We start from the raw sequence: 25,416 nt of genomic DNA, 5'->3' as shown, positions 1-25,416 counted from the left end.
TACTATTTATTTTTCAGTACATTGAAATTGATATCATAGTTTCCTGAAGCATTTAGTTACAACCTGAGTGAATAAAAATACTTCATTTGTGGAAATGCCAAAAAAATAAAATAAAATAAAATAAAATAAATGTACAAAATAAAGAGTATAAATTTCATTTATCATCTCTCAGTAGTGTGATTTATTGTATGAAGATTTTCTAATTAAAATGAGAAGTATTATATAAAGCACAAATCATGTATATGTTTTAATATATAATGAAAGTAAGTTAAAAAAATGACATCAGCATGAATTAGAGATAATGTTTTAGAATTGTATTAATGATGAAGATATTGATCATAATAAATTATATCTTTCATCTCTTCCCTTTTAATACACTTTTCACCTGCTGCTGCTGCTAAGTTGCTTCAGTCGTGTCCGACTCTGTGCAACCCCACAGACCGCAGCCCACCAGGCTCCCCGGTCACTGGGATTGTCTAGGCAAGAACACTGGAGTTGGTTGCCATTTCCTTCTCCAATGCATGAAAGTGAAAAATGAAAGTGAAGTCACTCAGTTGTGTCCGACTCCTAGCGACCCCATGGACTGCAGCCTGCCAGGCTCTGCTGTCCATGGGATTTTCCAGGCAAGAGTACTGAAGTGGGTTGTCATTGCCTTCTCCAACTTTTCACTTAAATATATTTAAAAGAAGAGAGAGAGAAATGAACCACACCGTGATCACAGAGTTTGTCCTTCTAGGCCTTTCTGATGATCCTGAGCTTCACATTGTGATTTTCCTCTTTTTATTAATCACGTATGTATTAAGTGTCACTGGAAACCTGACCATCATCACCCTAACCTGGGTGGACTCCCATCTCCAGACACCAATGTACTTCTTTCTCCGAAATTTCTCTTTCTTAGAAATCTCCTTTACTACTGTGTGCATCCCTAGATTTCTGGGGGCAATTATCACCAGGGACAAGACTATTTCTTACAACAATTGTGCAGCCCAACTATTTTTCTCTATTTTCATGGGGGTGACTGAATTTTACATTCTAACCGCCATGTCCTATGACCGCTATGTTGCCATCTGCAAGCCCCTGCATTACACAACCATCATGAGCAGGAAACTCTGCAGCCTGCTTGTGCTCTGCGCTTGGCTCAGTGGGTTTCTGACCATTTTCCCACCCCTTATGCTTCTCCTCCAGCTGGATTACTGTGCTTCCAATGTCATTGATCACTTTTTGTGTGACTATTTTCCCCTTTTACAATTGTCTTGTTCAGATACATGGCTCCTAGAAGTAATGGGTTTTTACTTTGCTTTGGTTAGTTTGCTGTTCACTTTGGCATTGGTGATTTTGTCTTATATGTACATTGTCAGGACTATTTTGAGAATCCCATCTGCCAGTCAGAGAAAAAAGGCCTTCTCCACTTGTTCCTCTCACATGATTGTCATTTCCATCTCCTATGGAAGCTGTATATTCATGTATGCTAATCCCTCGGCCAAAGAAAAGGCATCATTGACAAAAGGGGTAGCTATTCTCAATACCTCTGTGGCCCCCATGCTGAACCCCTTCATCTACACCTTGAGAAACCAGCAAGTAAAACAAGCCTTCAAAGACATGGTCTATAAAGCAGTGTTTTGTGCTAATAAATGATTTTTTGGGGGGTCAAAAACACTTTAAAGAACAATTAGGTTAAATTTTTAAATTCCTAAATATCTGTATAACTCTGCTTGCAGTTTATATCCTTTTACCAGGCCACATGACTGCTAATATATACTTTTTCAGTCTATTTCTTCCATTTCTCCAGTCATTGTTTATTGACATTTAAAGTATAGTAAAAGTTAAATGTCCTATAGCATATTCTAGAATAGAATTGTATTTCTTTAAGACATACTTTAGAGCATGAAGTTAAAAACAGTTTTAATCCTGTAAATATCAGTCCCTAAAATGAGCATATGATATCACATTGTAGTTTAAATGCAAAGTTTCAAAATTAGTGTGTAATATCTTTTTTCACAATGAACACTGATAATTTCTTAACATTAAAGAATCTACCTGTTATATAATACTGTAAATTCATTCCAAAAATATCATATAGAGTAGTGTATTGCACTTTAAATGTAGTTCTTTATACTTTGTGAAATTAAGTGCATATTTTCAAGATAAATATTTATCAAGATATTATGTATTAATTATAGAATTTCCTTGTTCTGTATCATTTTAAAAAAATGCTGATATTTAAAAATTCAAAAAATCAAGTAAAACTAAAACACTTCCACTTTCTTGAGCTCATTGATCGCATTTATGACAGTTATTCTAATTTTTTTGTCAGATATTTACTTACCTCCATTTTTTTAGGGTCTATGTTTTGAGATTTATTTTGTCTGGTTGATTGGGGTACTTTTCTGTATGTTTTATGCTCCTTTTAACTGTGTTGTTATCTACACATTTGACAAAACAACCACCTTTACAGGGGAATCCATCAGCATTCAGTCCACCTAGAGATTCTGAGGGGTCTTTTAAGTATTTTCTGAGGCTGCGTCTTTTCAGATTTGTGTGTGAAGATTCTTAACTAGAAGATTTTATCTATTTTTTTTTTTTTTTTTTTTTTTTTTGCATGGAGCCCATAGTCTCTTGCTCCCTCTGTTTCTGTTTGCTGTAACTCAGCTCCTTGAAGTGACAGCACATCACCCAGCCCTTTTTTGACTTCAGTAGCCCTTAGGCATTTATAGTATGTCAGGTCCCATAGAGGCCCCAATAAAAACTACACAGACACTAGTGCTTCCCCAGTCCCTGAAAAGCCCAGATGCCGGATACATGCTCCACACTATTCTTTTTCCCTTCAGTGAGGGAGAGTCACTGAGTTGCACTGGCCTCAGTCTGCTACAGGTGGGTCTTCTGGACATAAAATTTTCCAAAGAATCCTCTTATATTGTCATAAAACATGTATTAATTAAGTTACATCCTTCTAAATTATTTGAATCTCAATTTATAGCATAGTATATGATCAGAGTTTTTTGTAAACATTTTTCATACACCTGAGAATTATATGTAATGGTAGTTGAATGCATTGTTCTATTTGAGTCAGCTAGTATATACAAGTTCATTAATCACATGATTTAAATCTGTACTCTTACTCTTTGCACCATTACTGAGTTACTTAAAATTTCCAAAACAACTGTGGAGCAGTTTCTTTCTGTTCATAGTCATGCCATGTTTTTATTTATTTTTTTATTTTTAATATAAATGTATTTATTTTAATTGGAGGCTAATTACTTTACAATATTGTATTGGTTTTGCCATACATCAACATGCTTTTATTTTTAAAAATATTAACACTGTATATTTATGAAGACCCAAATTTGGGATCGTTATATCTTCTGGGACATAATTGTTTATCATGAGAAACCACCAATTCCTCTCTATCTGAAGCACACTTTTCTTCTTTAATGTCAGCATTATCAGCATTTAAAATATATATATTAAATATATATATATATATATTATACATTACTTTTATGGCATATTTTGTGCCTATCAATCATTTACTTTTGAGAGGATATTAGCATACTCTGTAGAACATCCGAAACCAGGTACATATTTTTATGTATTTGTCAGCTAGTTATTAGGTTTTCCCAATAAGGGTATAAATATGGGTAGAGGAAGAGGATGTAATCCACCAGAAATTTATTTTAAAGAAGTCTAAGTCATCTCTTCATAAATTTTACTTTTGCCTTCTGGACCTGTTCAAGTGTGATCTCCCAAGTACTCTCTCCCTTTGATGATAGACTGTTGTAAATGACCTGGTTTATCAATCAGAAGGTCCAATAATACTCAGTTCATTATGGAAAGCTCAAATCTAATGGTGAATTGAGGTCCTGTGTTTGGGCCTTTAGTCTCTACTAGGACCCAGTAGAAAGTCAGGGAGTATTGTCCCAAAGGAGCATGTTTACCTGTAAAAGGTTGTTTCATAATCACAGTTTGTGTTGTGAATGTTTACTTGTGACGAAGACTTAAAGGATTCCATTTGTCATTGATTGTTCAAGTAACATGGGAATTTCTTGATCATTTGGCCCATGCAAAAAGGGCATACTATTAAATTTCATATGGAAAAGCAAACACGATAATTAGGAAATCTTGAGAAACAAGAGTGATAGGAGAGGACTAACCACACAAATATTAAGATATGACCTCAGGCTTCTATAACAAAAACATGTACTCAGGTAAGAAAATAGAGATAAATGGAGAAAAAAAATGACAGACACATTTCTGAGTATACCTAATTGCATAAAGAATATTTTAAATATTCTTATTATTCACATAATCCAAAGATAAAATTAAGCAGGGAAAACACTAAAATTAAACACACACCACTGAGCATAATGTTAAAACACATTGCTAACCATGTAGGGAGAAGAGCAAAAAACTAATAAAAGTAATTTTTCAATTTTACCTTTCAAATTCAAAGATAATTTTTTCAAATATTTTGACAATTCACCATCAGTAGGATGGGAACTGCAGAGAAAAATTGAACTTTATTTAGTATATTTGTTTTTATAATAGTGTAACAATTCAGAAACTATTCAGTTTTAAACTGAATAATTGATAGGCTAACAGATTTACATTGGAGCCTAGTTTCTCATGGCGGAGAAAGATCCAATGTTGTATAAGAGAAGTTGAAAAATTCTGTAAATGGATTAGAATAAAATTGTCAGTGTGATGCTATTATTTTTTTATGTATTTCCTTTCTCCATTTCATGAAAGTTCCAAGGAGTAATGATAGCTCAATAGCAAAACCCCACAAAGCATCCAGATGTATGGTTCTAAGCATCATTTCTTGCTAAAAATAGTTTCTGAGAACTGGAGAAATGGTTGACTTCAGGACTAAATATTTGAAGGATATGATGAGCTAGAGTATCTTATTGTTACAGAAAGTGTAGCAGCATGTCAACAAAGGATTCACTTAGAAGGAGCACTCTATATCAGGACATTTGAGCACTGAAATAAATAATTATATAAATAGATAATAACACATTAAGTAGAAAACACTTCAAAATAAATTAATAAATTGTTAATAGGATTAGAGAAAAGAGTGTTGTTCTTTATGGTAAAATCCCAACTAATAGATGTAAAAGAACTGATAGATTTAGAAAAATAAACATTGTGTTAATATTAATGGTACTCTATTATATATTTCCACTATCTAGATTAGAGAACAACTAATACTGAATTATTGTAATAGATAAGAGTTTATTAAGGAATATGATATTTATACAATCTCAAAATATTCCTGCATTGCACAGAATATCACTGCGTAGCCATTGTTAATTACAGGGGGGAAAGTACCTTTACAGTGGAGAACTTTATAGTAGAGAAACTAGCTAACCAGTAAGAAATACTAACATCATTGATAATATAAGCTAAGTCGTTTCATTCGTGTCCAACTCTGTGTGACCCCATGACGGCAGCCCACCAGGCTTCTCTGTCCCTGGGATTCTCCAGGCAAGAATACTGGAGTGGGTTGCCATTTCCTTATCAAGCTGACATCAAACATCTCTTAACAGGATGTACTGAGATGTTTCAGTCCTACTGACTATTTGCCTATCCCTGTACAACTGATACAGTCTTAGTTATGGTGGCTTTATCTGGTAGAATAATTATCCTGATTTCCTCGCCTTCTTTTTAGGATTGCCTCAGCAGTATTGTCTTTCAGTTTTTATTGAATTTGTGTGCCATGAAGAAAGGTACACATAAAATACATGTGTAACACACCTAATTATGAAAAAAAAATGTGCACACATGTAACCAACAGAAAGAGTGAAAATTGATTCTTATCAGACACCCAGAAACTCTAATCAGGCTACCTGTACTCATTTGGAATATTTTCTCTGAAAGCCTTGTAACTTGGGACCGATACTGGTTTTTAAATAAACACTTCTGTGGTCAGAATGTTTTCAATTCTTTGACTTTTTTTTTAATTGAAGGATAATTACTTTACAATGTTGTAGTGGTTTCTGTCATACAGCAATGTGAATCAGTCAGAATTATATACATATCTTCTTTCTCTTGAGCGTCTTTTTCCCTGCTCCATCCCACCCTGTTAGGTTGTCACAGAGTGCCAGGCTGGGCTCCCTGTGTTATATAGCAACTCCCCACTAGTTATCTATTATATACCACTTTCTCAATTTTTCCTAGCCTCTACTTCCCTTGCTTTGTCACAATTCCATTCTCTATGTCTTCATCTCCATTTCTTCTCTGTAAAAAGATTAATCAGTACTGTTTTTCTAGATTTCATATGTATGCATTAATATAGGATATTTGGTTTTCTCTTTCTGACTTACTTCACTCTGTATTATAGACTCTAGATTCATCCACCTCACAACTGACTGGAACTTGTTCCTTTTTATGAATTCTTGGCTTGTTATGAACCAGTTTATAATCCAGCATATGGCTGTGCATGTGTGCTCAGATGTGGCTGACTCCTTGTGACCCTGTGGACTATAGCCTGACGGGCTCCTCTGTCCATGTGCTTAGTCACTTCAGTCATATCCTACTGTTTTTGACTCCATGGACTGTAGCCCATCATGGGGATTCTCCAGGCAAGAATACTGGAGTGGGTTGCCATGCTCTACTCTAGAGTCCCCTGTCCATGGGAGTGTCCAAACAAAACATTATAAAGTATTTTTAGCCTAGTTCCTATAAGTAAAATGGAGATTTTAAAAGAATTCTATGGAAAACACACACAGTGGCATATAGTTAGAAATTCTTTTATTTTTTTAATAAATTTATTTATTTTAATTGGAGGTAAATTACTTTACAATATTATATTGGGATGGTTGTACCCCCAGAGGGATGGTACGGGGAGGGAGGTGGGGGGGTTCAGGAATGGGAACGCGTGTATACCCATTGCGGATTCATGTTGATGTAAGAAATTCTTTTAAAGAGAGTTATCTATTTTATTGTTGTTTCAAAGATCTCCCAAGTTAGATCAGAATAGCATAACACTCTCAGAAATAAATTCCAGTGTAGTCCATGAATAATTCTCTTTTCTTCCAGCTCTTTTGTTTCTGTTTTCTCCAGAAAGTTACTCAGAAGAAGAAAAAAGTGAGAAACTACATGGAAATAAGAGAGTTTATCCTCCTGGGACTGTCCGATGACCCACAAGTTCAGGTTGTGATCTTTGTCTTTCTGCTCATCACCTACATGCTCAGCATCACTGGGAACCTGACCTAAATTATCATCCTGACCCTGCTGTATGTCCACCTCCAGACCCCCATGTGTTTCTTCCTCAGAATTTCTCCATATTAGAAGTGTCATTCACAAGTGTCACTATATCCAGGTTTCTGGCCACCATTATTATAGGGGATAAAACCATTTCTCTTAATGACTGTATGGCTCAGTTATTTTTCTTTTTTCATTCTCTAGGGAGTCACTGAGTTTTATCTTCTGGCTACCATGTCCTATTACCATTACATTGCCATCTGAAAACTGCTGCATTACATGACCATCATGAATCATAGAGTCTGCACACTGCTTGTCTTGACTTCTTGGCTGGCTTCATTCTTTATCACATTTCCATTACTCATTTTCTCCCTACAGCTTAATTATTGCAAGTCCAATGCTATTGAACATTATGCGTGTAATTTTTTTCCCCTTTTATAACTTTCTTGTCCAGACACCAAATTCCTATAGATAATGGTGTTTTCTTGTGTTGTGTTTACTCTGATATTCACTTTGGCATTAATAATTCTGTCCTACACATATATCATCAGAACAATTTTGAGGATCCCTTCTACCACTCAGAGGACAAAGGCCTTTTCCACGTGTTTGCCCCACATGATCGCCATCTCTATCTCTTTTGGCAGCTGCATTTTCATGTACATGAATCCATCAGCAAAGGACAGGGTCTCTTTGAGCAAGGGACTAGCTGTGCTAAATACCTCTGTAGCCCCCATGCTAAACCCATTTATCTATACTTTAAGGAATTAGCAAGTTAAGCAAGCCTTCATGGATATGGCAAGGAAGAATGTACTTTTCTCAAGGAAATGAAAAAATAAAAGTCCTATTTATTAGAGGCATAAATTAGAGGCATAATGAAATGCAATTAAATAAAACTCAAAGCTTTTCAAATCTATTAATATTCATATTGTCTCTATGGAGTTATTTTCCATTACTCATACTTTCATTGACAGCAGATTTGCAAGCATACTGTATACATTTTTTTTTCTATTCATATTCCCATCCTTCTCTCATGCACTTCCCTACTTTTGGGCTCAGCTTTTCATTCTGTGCTTCCCAGTTGTCATCAGGGGTAAAGAATCCACCTTCCAATGCAGGAGACACAAGAGACACATATTCGATCTTCGGGTGGGAAAGATCCTATGGAGTAAGAAATGGCAGAACACTCCAGTATTCTTGCCTGGAAAATTCTATGAACAGGGGTTCCTGATGGGCTATGGTCCATGATGTCACAAAGATATGGCATGATTGTGCAACTGCACGCATGTGTTACACCCTATAACTATGAAACTGCCATTTCCTTCTTTGAAACTTTTAAAATTCCATTTCTTCCACAATATTTTTTGGGAAATTAAATTCAGACAGAAAGAGGCAGAGCAAGAATACACAAGAGAGATTTCTTTCTAGAAATTCAGGAAACAGTAAATCATGCTAAACACTATTTTTAATTTACTATAGAAGATCATGAGCATAATCTGACCATCTTATTAGAGTATTACATATATTATTCTCTCCATACTATGGCCTACTTAGTAATTGCATAAAAAATAGTACAACTAAAAAATTAATGTAATTATAGTTTCTTAAGAAATCAAAAAACTTTTCTCATAAGCCATCTTAAAATCTTCTCTGCCATATAATTTATTAATTTGAAAACAATTATGAATATATACTTTCAAGAAAACTGTGAAGTTATCCCTCTTTTTAGGAACTCTTTAACACATATGACATAACAATTTCTAATAAAACTCTGAAGAATTAGATACTATTGGAAACTATATACGACTAGATTTGCTATAGTCAGTTGTATATTTAAATTAATGCTTGATGTCAAGCTGTTTTTTTTAATAATCAATAGCTGACACTTTTTACAACTTTCTCATATTAATGGTTATTTTGAGTTAATACTGTACACATATAATTCATTCAATTACCTAATTAAATGACAATCAATAGGGATATAGATGCTAACATAGGCAAAATTTTACTGTATATAAATTTTAGCTTTTATTTTGTTAAAAATTTGTATGTTTACTCTGTTTTAAGCATTATAATGCAGCATTGCATTTGAAAATGTATTGATTAGAATTTAGAAGATGATTATCCAAGATCTTGGTCTCTGGTACTAAAGTAATTTTTTTTTTTTTTTTTTTGCTTTTCCATGAAGCCAAAATTTCAAATAATATGAATGTTACACAAACTCATCTTATATTTTCTAATGATTTTTCTGGAAAGACTGTAATTGTAATTCATTGAGCCAAATTCTTCCTGATATGCAGATACTGTACTCAGTTGAGAGATTTAGAGCCATACTTTGCTGAAAAAGAAAACAACTTTAAACAATAAATATTAACCATGAAAATGAAAAAAATAAAAATAAAAAGACACATGGATGCAAAAAAATAAAATAAAATAAAATAAAATAAACAATACTAAAGAGTTTTCCAGTTTGGAAACAGTCATGCAGCTACTATTTCCTACCTTCTTGTTGAAACAATAATTTCTACAGTTAATTGGAAATATTTGAAAATATTGAAGCTTAGAATTGATTGATGATGTGGGTTCTTGATATCTACCATAAATTAGCTAGCTGTATTTCTAAGAATTAAAAGAACTGTAAAATTATTACAAAAGATATGAAGGCATTTATGCTGATATCAAATAATGTGACTGTTCATATAATTCTACACAAACTCTTTAGTGGTTATTATAAAGATTTCAATTAGTACAAGCATTTTAATTATCAGTATCAGAAGTCAACAGAATTTGTGTCTAAAGGGCACTATATTAATAATTTGGAATTTGCAGACCATAGCGTCCCTGATGAAATTACTCAACTCTTCCCCCTCTGTAATACAAGTGAAGCTATAAACAATGTGTGAATGAAAGTGCTCAGGTGTGTCCAATTAAACTTTTAGCACAAAGAGGGCGTGGACCAACTGTTGCCCATGGACCAGAGTTTGCACACTGCTATTTTAGACTTTTCCATAAACATTGGCTAGTATATTATTTCTTATTTAATATAAAGTAATTTGACTAAAATTTGAAAATTCAATAAAGATATAAGTATTTTAAATTTAACAGAAAAATTATTTATTTTTTAATTTATTGTTAAGAAAGTAAATGAGCACAATCTTACAAAGTATTTTCAGAAAAAAGATGAGGCAAACATTTCATATTCATTTTTGGACATTTATAATGTTCATGATATCAAAAGATTAAGTGAGAAATAAAGTCACCAGCAATTTGACTCATAAGTAAGGAGATAATGCACTCAAATAAATTATCAAATTAGTATTTTGTTTTATATGTGGTCTTATCTCAAAGAAAATTTATCTTTAGGAAATTTATTTGTGAAATTTGCCTCATTAAAAGTAAAAATGAAAACAAAAATTGAAAAAGAAAATCACATATCCTCTGATAAAATTCAATGTCCATTTATGATTTTTTAAAGTCTCTTAGTAAAATAGAATAGAACATTATTTCAGTAGCATAAGTAACCTGACTAGATCATCACAACTAGATATGCTACATGCTCCTTGTCTGGCTCCAGTTTAAACAAGTCAACAAAAAATGATGTTTTGAAACAACTGGGTATCTAGGAGTATGTTCCCAGTGGCTCAGTGGTAAAGAATCCTCCTGCCAATCCATAAGACTCAGGAGACATGGGTTCAGTCTCTGGGTTAGGAAGATCCCCTCAAAGAGGAAACAGCAACCTCCTCCAGTGTTCTTGCCTGGGAAATCCCATGAACAGAGGAGCCTGGTGGGCTAGAGTCCATGGGGTCTCAAAGAGTCAAGTACAACTGAGCAAGTGAGCATGAAGAAGCACAAGCGTGTGCAATGTGATAAATGATACCAAAGACATTTTGCTAAGTTCTGGTTTAAAATACAACAAAATATTTAAAAGTTTTTCAAAACACAAGTAAAGCAATATAAAATAGCCTTCATATTTATTGAATCTGCTTGATCTGTACTTGAAACTATTTCTCCAGTTCTCTATCCTAGTGTGTACTTGAAAATATTCAAAATTTAAAGTTTACAGCAAACATCATTTTTAATGTTTTAGATAGTAGCTGTAGTCTTGGTAAAATCAGTTATAAGATGTGAAGGACCACTATAACTGTTTTTATTCACTACTCTCCTGGAGATTCTATCCAAGAAACTATTTCAACAAAATTGAAAAATATCAGAAATGAGAAAACAAAATAAATAACCCAAATCATTATTTTCAAGTAACATGGTTTTCCTTCTAGGACCTTATTGTATTTACACTACATGCTTCTTAAAATGGAAAGTCTTCTCTCCCAGATAATCACATGGTTATCACCCATCCCTTCTTCAGATCTCTGTCCAAATATCACCTCAATAAAATCTACCCCTTTGACACTATTTAAAATTATACTAGCCCCCCCCACTTCCAAGGCATTTCAGTTTTCTATTTCAAAATAATTATTAGCATATGAAATACTATATAGTTTACTAATTAATTCCATTCATGCTTACTGTCTACATTCTCTCACATCCCTCACCCCATGAAAGCAGTGATCTTTGTCCACTTTGTAGATGAACTGGTTCACTCCCAACAGTGGTGTACTGGAGCCTGTCTGGACCACATCACAGGACCCAGCTGTGCACTGGTAGCTTGAAATCTGCCACAGTGAGAGATTTGCCTTTATATTTAAAGGGCCTGGCAACCCACTCCAGGATTTTTGCCTGGAGAATTCAATGGACAGAAGAGCCTGGTGGGCCACAGTCCGTGGGATTGCAAAGAGTAGGACACAACTGAGTGACTAACATTTTTTTACCCAAATAGTGATTCTTTTCATATTTTGTTTCTCAAATTCTTTAACAATCAGTTTTTTAAGATTTTATTGAGTACCGGAGATTGATTATACACCAAAATTATTTCAATGTATTTATTCATTCAGAAATATTCATTGAGTATCCACCACATGACTGACAGACAGATGTTCTAAATGAGAGAATAGTAAATGTTTAACAACTGTCTCTCAGGTGAGGGACTGTTTTGTCATGTTTGCCAATTTCTATGATGCAAAGTCAAAATTCAAGGGAAATAATCACAGTAACTGTCCTGAGGAAAAGTCCAGAATTTCTGGGGAAAAAGTGTGGACTCTTTAAATACAATAATAAAGAGTCAAAACTAAATCAGAATTTTGCAGACTCAATATCATGTGTTGTTTATGAAGTTGCCTAATTTACCTCAGTCATTTTGGTTTTTGACAATTTCTTTTTTAAAATAATTTTACTTATTCATTTATTTTTGGCTGCACCAGCTTTCTCTAGTTGAGACAGGTGGGGGCTACTTCTACTCATGTTGTGTGAGATCCTCATTGCTGTGGCTTCTCTCCATGTGGAGCAAAGGCTGTAGGTGGCAGGGGTTTCAGTAGTTGCAGTATATGTACTCAGTAATTGTGGTTTCTAGGCTCTAGAGCACAGGCTCAATATTTGTGGCACACTGTCTTAGTTGCTCCATGGCATGTGGGACCTTCCCACATCAGGGATCGAACCCATGTCTCCAGCATTGGCAAGTGGATTCTTTACCACTGAACCACCAGGGAAGCCCAAACATTTTCTTATTCATACTTACAAAACCAATTCACCTGTGTCTTTTAATAATGCGTTATCAGCCCTCTGTTTACTTAACACAATCCCCTGAGAAAACAGGAAAGACAAGATAAATCCAATTCCATATGTATGACTTACATGGAGAAGAAATTTCTAAATCTCTTTTTCTCAAAGCAGCATTTGTAGGAAAATATAATAGTCTCTGAAGCCTAAGAAAAATATTACTCAAATTACATGGATATATAATCACAGAATTAGAAAATAATCATTTAAAATCTGTGCATTAATACAAAGAAATGTTTTATTAAGTAGTGTTTTAATTATATGAAAAAGGGCAAATATAAGAAGTGTTTTATTAACCCACCCAGTGCAACCGAGTGTTTTACACAGAGATTGTATAAGAGACAAATAGCAGTTATGTGGTGAAATGTGCCCCAAATTTTGCAGTATCAGGAATGAAGGCTGTTGTGGTCAAATATTACCAGTTGAACCACAATGAGAATATAATCCTTGAGAGCCATTGCAGAGTTAAGTCACCATATTTGTTTGCAGAGTACTATAGAAACCAAATAACTTGCTAACTCACTTCATCAACTCTGAAATTATACAATCATTGAAGTGACAGACCATAAAATTTGAGACTAAATCATCAAGAAAAACCAGGAAGTAAGTAAAATTTGTTATTATTTAGGTTAATGCATATTATTACATCTCAATTATGTGTTTTAAAGTATTATTTGTATATGGGTTTGTGAATTTAGGAAATTTTTGTTATTAAAGATTAAATGGTGGCTACTAACAAGAAAACTATTCATGGAGTCCTAAATAAGCAGCATAGCAGTAAGTCTTGAGTTGTTCATTAATTTTTCTTAAGTTGAATGGTTTTCTCTTATAGGAATAAAACTATAAAAATGACATCCCCTATTTAAAGGAATAGCTGCTTCCCATTAAAGGTTTTGACCATCCACTTATTCTTTTGATAAAGTAAAATTGTAAAACAAAAGAAAACAAGTGTGCATTGTATGAACTAAACTGTGTCTAGGCAATTATTTCTTTTGGTAGCAGAAGTTACCCTTTCTTGTGCTTTTAGTCTTTTATAAGGAAAGGAAGAAGGGATTGCATCAACCAAAGCCTTAAAAAGGTAATTTGGGAGAGAGTGCCAACAAAATATTCCCATGGGTAAACACCTGTATTCTAATGTGAGATATTACTATGTTGTGTGGTTGTTGCTCAGGTGGTTAGTCGTGTCTGACTCTTTGTGACCCATGAACTGCAGCATGCTAGTGTTCACTATTCTTCACTGTCTCCCGGAGTTTGCTCAAACTCATGTCCGCTGAGTCGATGATGCTATGAAGGTATCTCATCTTCTGTTTTCGCCTTCTCCTCAGCCCTCAATCTTTCCCTGCATCAGGGTCTTTTGAAGTGAGTCAGCTCTTCCCATCAGGTGGCCAAATTATTAGAGCTTCAGTTTCAGCATCAGTATTTCCAGTGAATATTCAGGGTTAATTTCCTTTAGGATTGACTGATTTCATCTCCTTGCTATCCGGGACTGAAGAGTCTTCTCTAGCACCACAGTTCAAAGAAATCGATTCTTTGGCTCTAAGCCTTCTTTATGGTCCAACTCTCACATCCGTACATGACTACTGGAAAACCACAGCTTTGACTGCTTGGACCTTTGCCCACAAAGTGATGTTTCTGCTTTTTAATACACTGTCTAGGTTCATAATAGCTTTTCTTCCAAGGAGCAAGCACCTTTTAATCTCATGGCTGCAGATACCATCTGCAGTGCTTTTAGAACCCAAGAAAAGAAAATCTGCCAGTTTCCATTTTTTCCCCTTCTACTTGCCATGAAGTGATGGGACCAGATGTCATGGTCTTAGTTTTTTGAATGTTGAGTTTTAAGCCAGGTTTTTCACTGCCCTCTTTCACCTTCATCAAGAGACTATTTATTCCTCTTCACTTTCTGCCATTAATGTGGTATTATCCGCATAATGGAGGAAATTGATATTTCTCCCAGCAATCTTTATTCCAGCCTGTGATTCATCCAGCCTGGCATTTCGCATGATGCATTCTGCATGTAAGTTAAATAAGCAGGGTGATAATCTTCCCTGCTGGCTTAGATGATAAAGTTTGTCTGCAATGCTGGAGATGCAGGTTTGATCCCTGGGTTGGGAAGATCCTCTGGATTCTCTGGAGAAGAAAATGGCAACCCACTCCAGTATTCTTGCTTAGAAAATCCTGTGGACAGATGAGCCTGGTGGGTTACAATCCACGTGGTTGCAAAGAGTCAGACACAACTGAGCAACTAAAATACATACACACTAACCAGCATGTGATAATATACAGCCTTGAAGTACTCCTTTCCCAGTTTTGAAACAATCCATTGTTCCATGTCCAGTCCTTACTGTTGCTTCTTGTCCTGCATATACATTTCTCAGGAGGCAGGTTAGATTGTCTGGTATTCCTTTCTCTTGAAGAATTTTTCACTGTTTTACTATGTTGACTAGTCCTTTAAACTAGTGAAAGTCACTTAAACAAAGTGGGCCTCAGTTATGCAAAAAATAAAATGTGGAAGTAGGCATACATAAACTGTGTATGCTTTTAAACTCTCTATTTAGATTAAAATGCAAACTATACTTGTTTTTATAATACTGAGGAAAGCAGAAAAATCATTAAAATATTTCTGTATGTTTTACAAAGGAAGCTAAATATTTAAAAGAATAACTTGAAACAACTAAAAATTATTAGAGAAAAAAGCCTTATATAAGTGTTATCATATGAGTTTTATTTTATCCATAGTCTATATTAATGTATTTTTGAAGAAAAAATAATATTGAGCTTCAGTTAATATTCCTTACTAGAATTAAAAGTTGAATGGAAATTGGAGAGAGTTCTGTAGGTGAACATGTTTTTAAATTTCATTCATTATCATTATGAAGGGTACTTTAAAAGCTTTATATTCTATCCTCAAATGTATTTTGATTTTTTATTTCTTATAGGAGACACATCCATTTTCTTTTTGAATGGGGGAAAAGGATCAACAATGAAAAACCACACAAGACCCACAGAATTCATTCTTCTGGGGCTATCAGATGACCCAGAGCTTCAGATTGTGATTTTTATCTTTTTAATCATCACATATATATTAAGTGTCACTGGAAATTTGACCATCATCATTCTCACCTTGGTGGACTCCCATCTACAGACACCTATGTATTTTTTCCTCAGGAACTTCTCTATATTAGAAATCTCCTTTACAACTGTCTGTATTCCTAGATTTCTGGGCACAATTATCACCAGGAACAAAACGATTTCATACAATGATTGTACAGCTCAGCTGTTTTTCTTCATTTTCTTGGGTATCACTGAATTTTATCTTCTAACTGCCATGTCCTATGATCGCTATGTAGCTATCTGCAAACCCCTGCATTACACAACCATCATGAACAACAGAGTCTGTGTATTGCTTGTCTTTTGTGCTTGGCTGGCAGGGTTCTTAAACATCTTCCCACCTGTTATTCTTTTTCTCCAGTTAGATTACTGTGGTTCTAATATCATTGATCACTTTACTTGTGACTATTTCCCTCTCTTGCAACTATCCTGCTCAGACACATGGCTCCTTGAAGTGATTGGTTTTTACTCTGCAATAGTGATTCTGCTTTTTACTTTGGCATTAATAATTCTATCCTACATGTTCATCATCAAGACAATTCTGAGACTGCCTTCTGCCAGTCAGAGAAAAAAGGCATTTTCTACATGCTCCTCTCACATCATTGTCATTTCCATCTCTTATGGAAGCTGTATATTCATGTATGCCAACCCATCAGCAAAAGAAAAGGCATCCTTTAACAAAGGAGTTGCTATTATAAATACTTCTATTCCTCCTATGATGAATCCATATATATATTCATTGAGGAACCAGCAAGTGAAGCAAGCCTTCAAGGAGACCATCCAAAAGGTTATCTTTTTCTCCAGTAAATGCAAGTGATTGTATCATTAGAAAAATAAAGTTCTCATTAATATTTTCTATTACTCATAATCTGTCAAAAACTCTTTCATTACAGTTGTATGATTCCTTTTCATTTATTTCCACATTCAAATCTCCCCACACCCAAACCAATAAACTGGCTAAAGCTGACTATTGTTTCAGAATATTCTGTAATTTTTTTATTCAAATATACTTGAATGAAGTTAAAAAAAAAAACAACACAGGTAAATGTTAAAATTTTGAGTAGAAACTTTATTTTTGAAGATGCACAGGCATTTAGTTTGATGAAAAGAGTGTGAGGGTTGATGTGGACTTCTGAAATTTTCATTTTACCAGGTAATAGAAATGACATTTTTAGGAAATTTTATTCTATTTGGAATTTTCAGGAAATCAAACAATGGCAATCAATAGAGTGCTGGAAATACAGTATAAATATCTATTCAAATATTTTTAAAAGATTAGAAATTCAAGTATATTGAACTCTTTTTACTATTAATAATACTTTTATGATAATAAGAAAGAGAAGAGGAAAGTTGAGATTAATTTTTGTCCGCAATTACTATATTACAGACCTATTCTAATTATTCTCTTTATATTGAATCTTTCCAACAACTTTAGGTCATTGTTCGGTCACTCATTCATGTCTGACTCTGTGTTCCCATGGACTGCAGCACACTAGGCTTCCCTGTCCTTCACTATCTTCCTGAGTTTGCTCAAACTGATGTCAATGATCTGGCGATGCCATCCAACCATCTCATCCTCTGTTGCCCCCTTCTCCTCCTGCCCTCAATTTTTCCCAGCACTATGGTTTTTTCCAGTGAGTTGGCTCTCTGAATCAGGTGGCCAAAGTTTTGGAGCTTGAACTTCAGCATCAGTCCTTCCAATGAATATTCAGAGTTGATTTCCTGTAGGATTGACTGGCTTGATCTTGCAGTCCAAAGGACACTCTAGAGTCTTCTCTAGCAGCGCAGTCTAAAAGCATCAATTCTTGGGTGCTCAACCTTATTTATGGTCAAACTCTCACACTCATACATAACTACTAGAAAAAAATAGCTTTCACTATATGGATCTTTGTTTGCAAAGTTATATCTCTGCTTTTTAATATACTATCTAGGTTCATCATAGCTTTTCTTAAACAACTTTCTGAGGTAACTGTAAATGTTTTTCTCTTGAAGAAATGTTTGCCTTGTTTTTCATTTGGAAATGTTTTATATGATTATTCTTATTTCACAGCCATGATGAAAAGGTAAAATCTGAAATTAAATTTAATTGGCAATAGAGAAGGATAAGAAAGAAAAGGGATCCAGATTGGAAAAGAAGAAGTAAAACTTTCATTGGAGACAGCATGATATTGTACAAAGAAAATCCTTAAAATACTATCAGAAAATGACTAGAGTTAATCAGTGAGTTTAGTAAGGTCGCAGAATACAAAATCAATACACAGAAATCCCTTGAATTCCTATACACTAGCAATAAAAATCCAAAAGAGAAATTAAGGAATCAACCACATTCACCAAGGGAACAAAAAGAACAAAATATCTAGGAATAAATGCACAAAAGAGCTGTATAGAGGAAGCAATAAGACACTGATGAAAGAAATCAAAGATGACATAAACACATGGAGAGATATACCAATTCTCGGATTGAAAGAATCAATGTTTCGAAATCACAGCTCTAAAAAACTCATGTATCCTAATGTTCATTGCAGCACAATTCACAATAACCAGGGCATGGAAGCAACCTTGATGTCCCTTGACAGACAAATGGATAAAGAAGTTGTGTTAAGCACATGCACAGAGAAGGTTGTCAAAGGGTCACAAAGACTTGGCCTCTACAGAGCACACATGCACAACCATACGCTAGGTTATAAACTGGTTCATAAACCAAGCATCCACATAAAGGAACAAATTCAAGTCAGTTGTAGTGAGGTACATGAATCTAGAGCCTATTATACAGAATGAAGTAAGTCAGAAAGAGAACAACAAATGTTGTATATTAATGCATACATATCCGTTCAGTTCAAACACTCAGTCATATCTAACACTTTGGGACCCCATGGACTGCACCACACCAGGCCTCCCTGCCCATCACCATCTCAATGAACATTAAGTCGGTGATGCCATCCAACCATCGCATTCTCAGTCATCTGCTTCTCCTCCTGCCTTCAATCTTTCCCAGCATGAGGGTCTTTTCATATGAGTCAGTTCTTTGTATCAGATGACCAAAGTATTGCAGTTTCAGCTTCAGCATGAGTTCTTCCAATGAATATTCAAGATTGATTTCCTTTAGGATGGACTGGTTGGATCTCCTTGTAGTCCAAGGGACTCTCAAGAGTCTTCTTCAACACCACAGTTCAAAGGCATCAATTTTTTGGCACTCAGTTTTCTTTATACTCCAACTCTCACATCCATACATGACTACTGGAAAAACCATAGCTTTGACTAAATAGACATTTGTTGACAAAGTAATGTCTCTGCTTTTTAATATGCTGTGTAGTTTGGTCATAACTTTTCTTCCAAGGAATAAGTGTCTTTTAATTTCATGGTTGCGGTCACCATCTGCAGTGATTTTGGAGCCCACCAAAAATTATATCCATCACTGTTTCCATTGTTTCCGCATCTACTTGCCATGAAGTGATGGGACTGGATGCCATGATCTTATTTTTCTAAATGTGGAGATTTAAGCCAACATTTTCACTCTCCTCTTTCACTTTCATCAAGAGGCTCTTTAGTTCCTCTTTGCTTTCTGCCATACGGGTGGTGTCATCTGCATATCTGAGGTTATTGATATATCTCCTGGCAATCTTGATTCCAGCTTGTGATTTATCCAGCCCAGAGTTTCTCATGATGTACTCTACATATAAGTTAAATAAGCAGGGTGACAATATACATCCTTGACATACTCCTTTCCCTATTTGGAACCAGACTGCTGTTCCATGTCTGGTTCTAACTGTTGCTTCCTGACCCGCATACAAATTTCTCAAGAGGCAGATCAGGTGGTCCTGTATTCCCATTTCTTTAAGAATTTTCCACAGTTTGTTGTGATGTACACAGTCAAAAGCTTTGGCATAGTCAATAAAGCAGAAGTAGATGTTTTTCTGGGACTCTCTTGTTTTTTCCATGATCCAGTGGATGTTGGCAATTTGATCTCTGGTTCCTCTGCCTTCTCTAAATCCACCTTGAACATCTGGAAGTTCATGGTTCATGTACTGTTGAAGCTTGACTAGGAGGGTTTTGAGCATGTGAGATGAGTACAATTGTGTGGTAGTTTGAGCATTCTTTGGCATTGCCTTTCTTTGGGATTGGAATGAAAACTGACCATTTCCAATCCTGTGGCCACTGCTGAGTTTTCCAAATTTGCTGGCATATTGAGTGGAGCGCTTTCATAGCATCATCTTTTAGGATTTGAAAGAGCTCAACTGGAATTCCATCACCTCCACTAGCTTTGTTCATAGTGATGCTTCCTAAGGCCCACTTGACTTTGCATTCCAGGATGTCTGGCTCCAGGTGAATGATCACACCATCGTGATTATCTGGGTCATAAAGATCTTTTGTGTACAGTTCTTTTGTGTATTCTTGCCACCTCTTCTTATTATCTTCTGTTTCTTTTAGATCTATACCATTTCTGTACTTTATTGTCCCCATCTTTGCAAGAAATGTTCCCTTGGTATCTTTAATTTCTGGAAGAGATTTTTAGTCTTTCCCATTCTAGTGTTTTCCTCTACTTCTTTGCATTGATCACTGAGGGAGGCTTTCTTTTTGTTCTTTACTATTCTTTGTAATTCTGCATTCAAATGGGTATATCTTTCCTTTTTTCCTTTGCATTTTGCATCTCTACTTTTCTCAGCTGTTTGTAAGGCCTCCTCAGACAACCATTTTGCCTTTTTGCATTTCTTTTTCTTGGAGATTGTCTTGATCACTGCCTCCTGTAGAATGTCATGAGTCTCTGTCCATAGTTCTTCAGTCATTCTGTCTATTAGATCTAATCCTTTGAATCTATTTGTCACTTTCACTGTATAATTGCAAGGGATTTGATTTAGGTCATATCTGAATGGTCTAGTGATTTTCCCTAATTTCTTTAATTTAAGTCTGAATTTGTCAATAAGGAGTTCATGATCTGAGCTACAGTCAGCTCCTGGTCTTGTTTTTGCTGACTGTATAGAACTTCTTCATTTTTGGCTGCATAGAATATAATCAATCTGATTTCGGTATTGACCATCTGCTAACATCTATGTGTAGAGTCTTCTGTTGTGTTGTTGGAATAGGGTGTTTCTTATGACCAGTGTGTTTTCTTTGCAACTCTATTAGCCTTTGCCCTGCACTATTCTGTACTCTAAGGCCAAATTTGCCTATTACTCCAGGTATTTCATGACTTCCTACTTTTCCATTCCAGTCCCCTATGATGAAAAGGACATCTTTTTTGGATGTTAGTTCTAGAAGTTATAGAATGGTTCAACTTCAGCTTTTTCAGCATTACTGGTTGGGGCATAGACGTGAATTACTCTGATATTGAATGGCTTGCCTTGGAAATGAACAGAGATCATTCTGTCATTTTTGATATTGCATCCAAGTACTGAATTTTGGACTCTTTTGCTGACTATGAGGGCTGCTTCATTTATTTTAAGGGATTCTTGACCATACTAGTAGATACAATGGTCATCTGAGTTAAACTCACCCATTCCAGTCCATTTTAGTTTGCTGATGCTAAAATGTTGATGTTCAACATGGAATCTAGGAAAATGGTACTGGTGAACCTATTTCCAGGGCAGCAATAGAGACACAGACATAGAAAACAGACTTGTGAGCATAGTGGCAGTGTGGGTTGGGAGAAGGCGGGATGAATTGAGAGAATAGCATTGAAACTTATACATTACATATGTAAAATAGGTAGCAATGAGAGGTTGCTGTATAACACAGGGAACTTAACCCAGGGCTCTGTGACAATGTAGAGGGGTAGGCTGGGGTAGGAGGCAGAAGTGAAGTCAAGAAGGAGGAGACACATGGATACTTATGACTGAATCATGTTAATGCATGGCAGAAACCAAGACAACATTGTTAAACAATTATCCTCCAATTAAAAATATTGAAAAAAATGGTGCTTAAAATAATTTAATATTTCCTAAATTTCTAGAAAGAATGTTTCTTGGTGAAATCAAAACACAGTTCTCTCTCATGTGCTGCTTCTCTGCCTCTTTCTGTCTGCCCTTAATTTTCTAAGAAATATTGTGAAAACAAGGACTTAAAAAATATTTCAAAAAGGGAAATTAAGTCAGTCCAAGGCTACAGAGTGGAATGATAAGCCCAAAGGAAGGGAAATACAGGAGAGAATGATGGGAATTAGAATGGGAATAATGTATATACTATCTTTGGTAAGATGCTGGCAATAAAAGTATGAGCAGTGAAAAACACTTCTAGGGAAATTATGTGAAAATTAATAGATTTTGAAAAGCCCTGATTTTTATTTGATTGCTCTTTGTTATGCCTCTAATTTATAAAGCAGGACTTTCATTTTTTCATTTCCTTGAGAAAAGTAGAATCTTCCTGGCCATGTCCATGAAGGCTTGCTTGACTTGTAGATTCCTTAGGGTATAAATAAAGGGGTTCAGCATGGGGGCTACTGAGGTGTTTAGCACAGCCACTCCCTTGCTCAAAGACACCCTGTCCTTTGCTGATGGATTCATATACATGAAAATGCAGCTGCCATAAGAGATAGAGATGACAATCATGTGGGAAGAACAGGTGGAAAAGGCCTTTGTCCTCTGAGTGGTAGAAGGGATCCTCAAAATTGTTCTGATGATATACGTATAGGAAAGAATTATTAATGTCAAAGTGAACATTAGGGTAAACACAGCAGAGGAAAAGCCCATCATCTCTAGTAATTTAGTGTTTGAACATGAAAGGTGTAATAAGGGGAAATAATCACAAGTAAAATGATCGATAGCATTGGACTTACAGTAATCAAGCTGTATGAACAGCATGAGTGATGGGAATATAATTAAGAATGAAGCCAGCCAAGAAGCCAAGACAAGCAGGGCACAGACTTTATGATTCATGATGGTCATGTAATGCAGCGGTTTGCAGATGGCAATGTAGCGGTCATAGGACATGGCAGCCAGAAGGTAAAACTCAGTGACTCCCAAGAGAATGAAAAAAAATAACTGAGCCATACAATCATTAAAAGGGATAGTTTTATCTCCTGTAATGATGGTGGTCAGGAACTTTGGTATAGTGACAGTTGTGAATGACACCTCTAATATAGAGAAACTCCTGAGGAAGAAATACATGGGGGTCTGGAGGTGGGCATCCAGCAGGGTCAGGATGATAATGGTCAGGTTCCCAGTGATGCTGAGCATGTAGGTGATGAGCAGAAAGACAAAGATCACAACCTGAACTTGTGGGTCATCTGACAGTCCCAGGAGGATAAACTCTCTTATTTCTGTGTAATTTCTCATTATCTTCTTTTCAATAACCTACAGAGTAAAACACAAAGAAGCTCAAAGAAAAGGGAAGTATCCATGGATAGAACTGGAATTTATTTCTGGAAGGGCTATGCCATATTAATTTAACTTGGCAGAATTTATTTTTTAAGACTTTTTTTTTTTTTTTACTACATGCTAGTGTGTGTATTTATCATAGAATATTTCTTTTGAAATCCCTATTTTATTTATCTGTATGAGGTTAAAAATATATAGTTTTCATTTTATCCTAATCACATACTCTAAGTAATAGGAGTAGGAATTTTAACCTAGGCTTTTCTAAGTGTATGAAATACTGGAATAGAAATGCTACTTGTTGACTCTATTAAATCTTTCCCTAAATGATTTCTTTCCCATTGGGAAGCTCCTCGTCTTTTCTTCAAACTCAATAAAACTGTATTACTTCCTAATCTTTTATCTGATTTCTTGTATTAGTATTTGCTAGTTAATATAGAAAATCCAAAAATGTCAGGAAAAAATTGCTCGAATGGGACTGTCTCCCAAATGAACATCACTGGAGTTAAATCTTCAACAATACGAAAGACTTCTAAGTTCTCACTCTGACTCACATTCACTTTCCTGACTTTCAAGTCCTTATCTGAATCATATCTAATGGACTCATTGTTGTGACCTCCTCAAGCATTGGAGCAGGGGTTTCTGAACTCTGCAATCTAATGCCTGATGATCTGATATGACGAGGATGAAATAATAATAGATATACAGTGCAAAATACACATAATGAGTTTGAGCCATCCTGTAACTACCCCGTACCCAGGTCCATGGAAAAATTGTCATCTACTAAATTGATCCCTGGTCACAAAAAGTTAGGGAACTTCTGTAGAGACCAGAGTACAGAGGAGGCAGAGTGGATTTTTCATAGACTGGATCTGTGTCATTGGCTAAGAAGACCAAATTGTATGACTATCTAATACCAAACATAAAGCAATATCTTTCAGAGAACATTTTTTCTTCAAAATTTCTCCCATCTAAATGTTATTATTATTCTCTATATGTGTGTGTATTCTGCTTTCTAGTCTATGTTGTATTTTTATATTTTCCTTTTTTATACATTCATGTTCACTTAGTTAAAGCTATACTCTGTCAGTATTTTGGTATAATTCATTAAATAGCAATGAAAGCCTTCTATTTTGTCTTCCTGTTTAGCAATAATAATAATAACAATCCATTTACTTAAAAAAAAAACAACAAAGAATTCCCTCAATAAATTGATCCAGTTCTTTTCAATATCACTCATGCTATGAATTCAAATTGAGTGGTAAAGTTAATTCCAGTATCAGGAGAGATCTTTATGCAATAGAATATTTAATTTAAAGATATAAGTTTATTGATTTGTTGTATGTGCATGCTTAGTCACTAAGTTGTCCAGCTCTTTGCAAACCTATGGACTATATCCCATAGGTCAGGCTCTTATATTCATAGGATTCTCCAGGCAAGAATACTGGAATTGGTAGCCATTCCCTTCTCCAGGGGATTTTTTGACTAAGGGATCAAACTAGGGTCTCCTGCATTGCATTTGAGCCACCAGGGAAGCCCTTTTTAGTATGTATGGCATCATTACTCAGTTTCGTCTCTCAGTCTTGTCTGACTATTTGTGACCCCATGGACTGCAGCACTCCAGGCTTTCCTGTCCATCACCAACTCCCAGAGTCCATCCAAACCTACATCTATCAAGTCAGTGATGCCATCCAACCATATCATCCTTTGTTGTCCCCTTCTCCTCCTGCCTTCAATCTTTCCCAGCACCAGGGTCTTTTCCAATTTGCCAGTTCTTTGCATCAAATGTCCAAATAATTGGAGCTTCAGTTTCAGCATCAGTCTTTCCAATTAATATTCAGGACTGATTTCCTTTGCAATTGATTGGCTTGATCTCCTTGCAGTCCAAGGGGCTCTCAGGAGTCTTTTCCAACACCGCAGTTCAAAAGCATTAATTCTTCAGTGCTCAGCTTTCTTTATGGTCCAACTCTTATATCCACACATGACTACTGGAAAGATCGTAACTTTGACTAGATTGACCTTTGTCGGCTAAGCAATGTCTCTGTTTTTTTTTTTTTTTTTTAATATACTGTCTAGGCTGCATGATAATATTGTGAAAGTTCTCAGTGTTTATCTCTTTTATAAGCCTGAG

General features: G+C 35.3%; 3 protein-coding genes and 1 pseudogene across 3 annotated transcripts; 3 read left to right on the top strand and 1 right to left on the bottom strand.

Moving 5' to 3' along the window:
- The first annotated feature begins 699 nt into the window (after window positions 1–699).
- LOC102404564 (olfactory receptor 6C3) lies at window positions 700–1,635 on the top strand. Its single transcript, XM_006069425.3, has one exon. The coding sequence runs from the start codon at window positions 700–702 to the stop codon at window positions 1,633–1,635; it is 936 nt and encodes a 311-aa protein (XP_006069487.3).
- Window positions 1,636–6,867: 5,232 nt separating this feature from the next.
- LOC102410548 lies at window positions 6,868–7,971 on the top strand (annotated as a pseudogene).
- A 7,879-nt stretch (window positions 7,972–15,850) lies between these two features.
- LOC102410228 (olfactory receptor 6C3-like) lies at window positions 15,851–16,795 on the top strand. Its single transcript, XM_025282511.3, has one exon. The coding sequence runs from the start codon at window positions 15,851–15,853 to the stop codon at window positions 16,793–16,795; it is 945 nt and encodes a 314-aa protein (XP_025138296.1).
- A 5,512-nt stretch (window positions 16,796–22,307) lies between these two features.
- On the bottom strand, window positions 22,308–23,260 carry LOC102409897 (olfactory receptor 6C1-like). Its single transcript, XM_006069438.3, has one exon. It carries the CDS (start codon window positions 23,244–23,246, stop codon window positions 22,308–22,310), a length of 939 nt encoding a protein of 312 aa, XP_006069500.1. The 5' UTR covers window positions 23,247–23,260.
- Between the last annotated feature and the right edge of the window lie 2,156 nt (window positions 23,261–25,416).

Source organism: Bubalus bubalis, chromosome 4 (genome assembly GCF_019923935.1).
Source record: "Bubalus bubalis isolate 160015118507 breed Murrah chromosome 4, NDDB_SH_1, whole genome shotgun sequence".
Taxonomy (NCBI): Eukaryota; Metazoa; Chordata; class Mammalia; order Artiodactyla; family Bovidae; genus Bubalus; species Bubalus bubalis.
The sequence above is the reverse complement of the archived record's forward strand: the minus strand, read 5'-3'. Positions and strand labels throughout refer to the sequence as shown.

What these genes read in the sequence shown, in the direction of transcription:
- LOC102404564 (XM_006069425.3), top strand. Translation starts at nt 700, where the DNA reads ATGAACCACACCGTGATCACAGAGTTTGTCCTTCTAGGCCTTTCTGAT.
- LOC102410228 (XM_025282511.3), top strand. Translation starts at nt 15,851, where the DNA reads ATGAAAAACCACACAAGACCCACAGAATTCATTCTTCTGGGGCTATCA.
- LOC102409897 (XM_006069438.3), bottom strand. Translation starts at nt 23,246, where the DNA reads ATGAGAAATTACACAGAAATAAGAGAGTTTATCCTCCTGGGACTGTCA.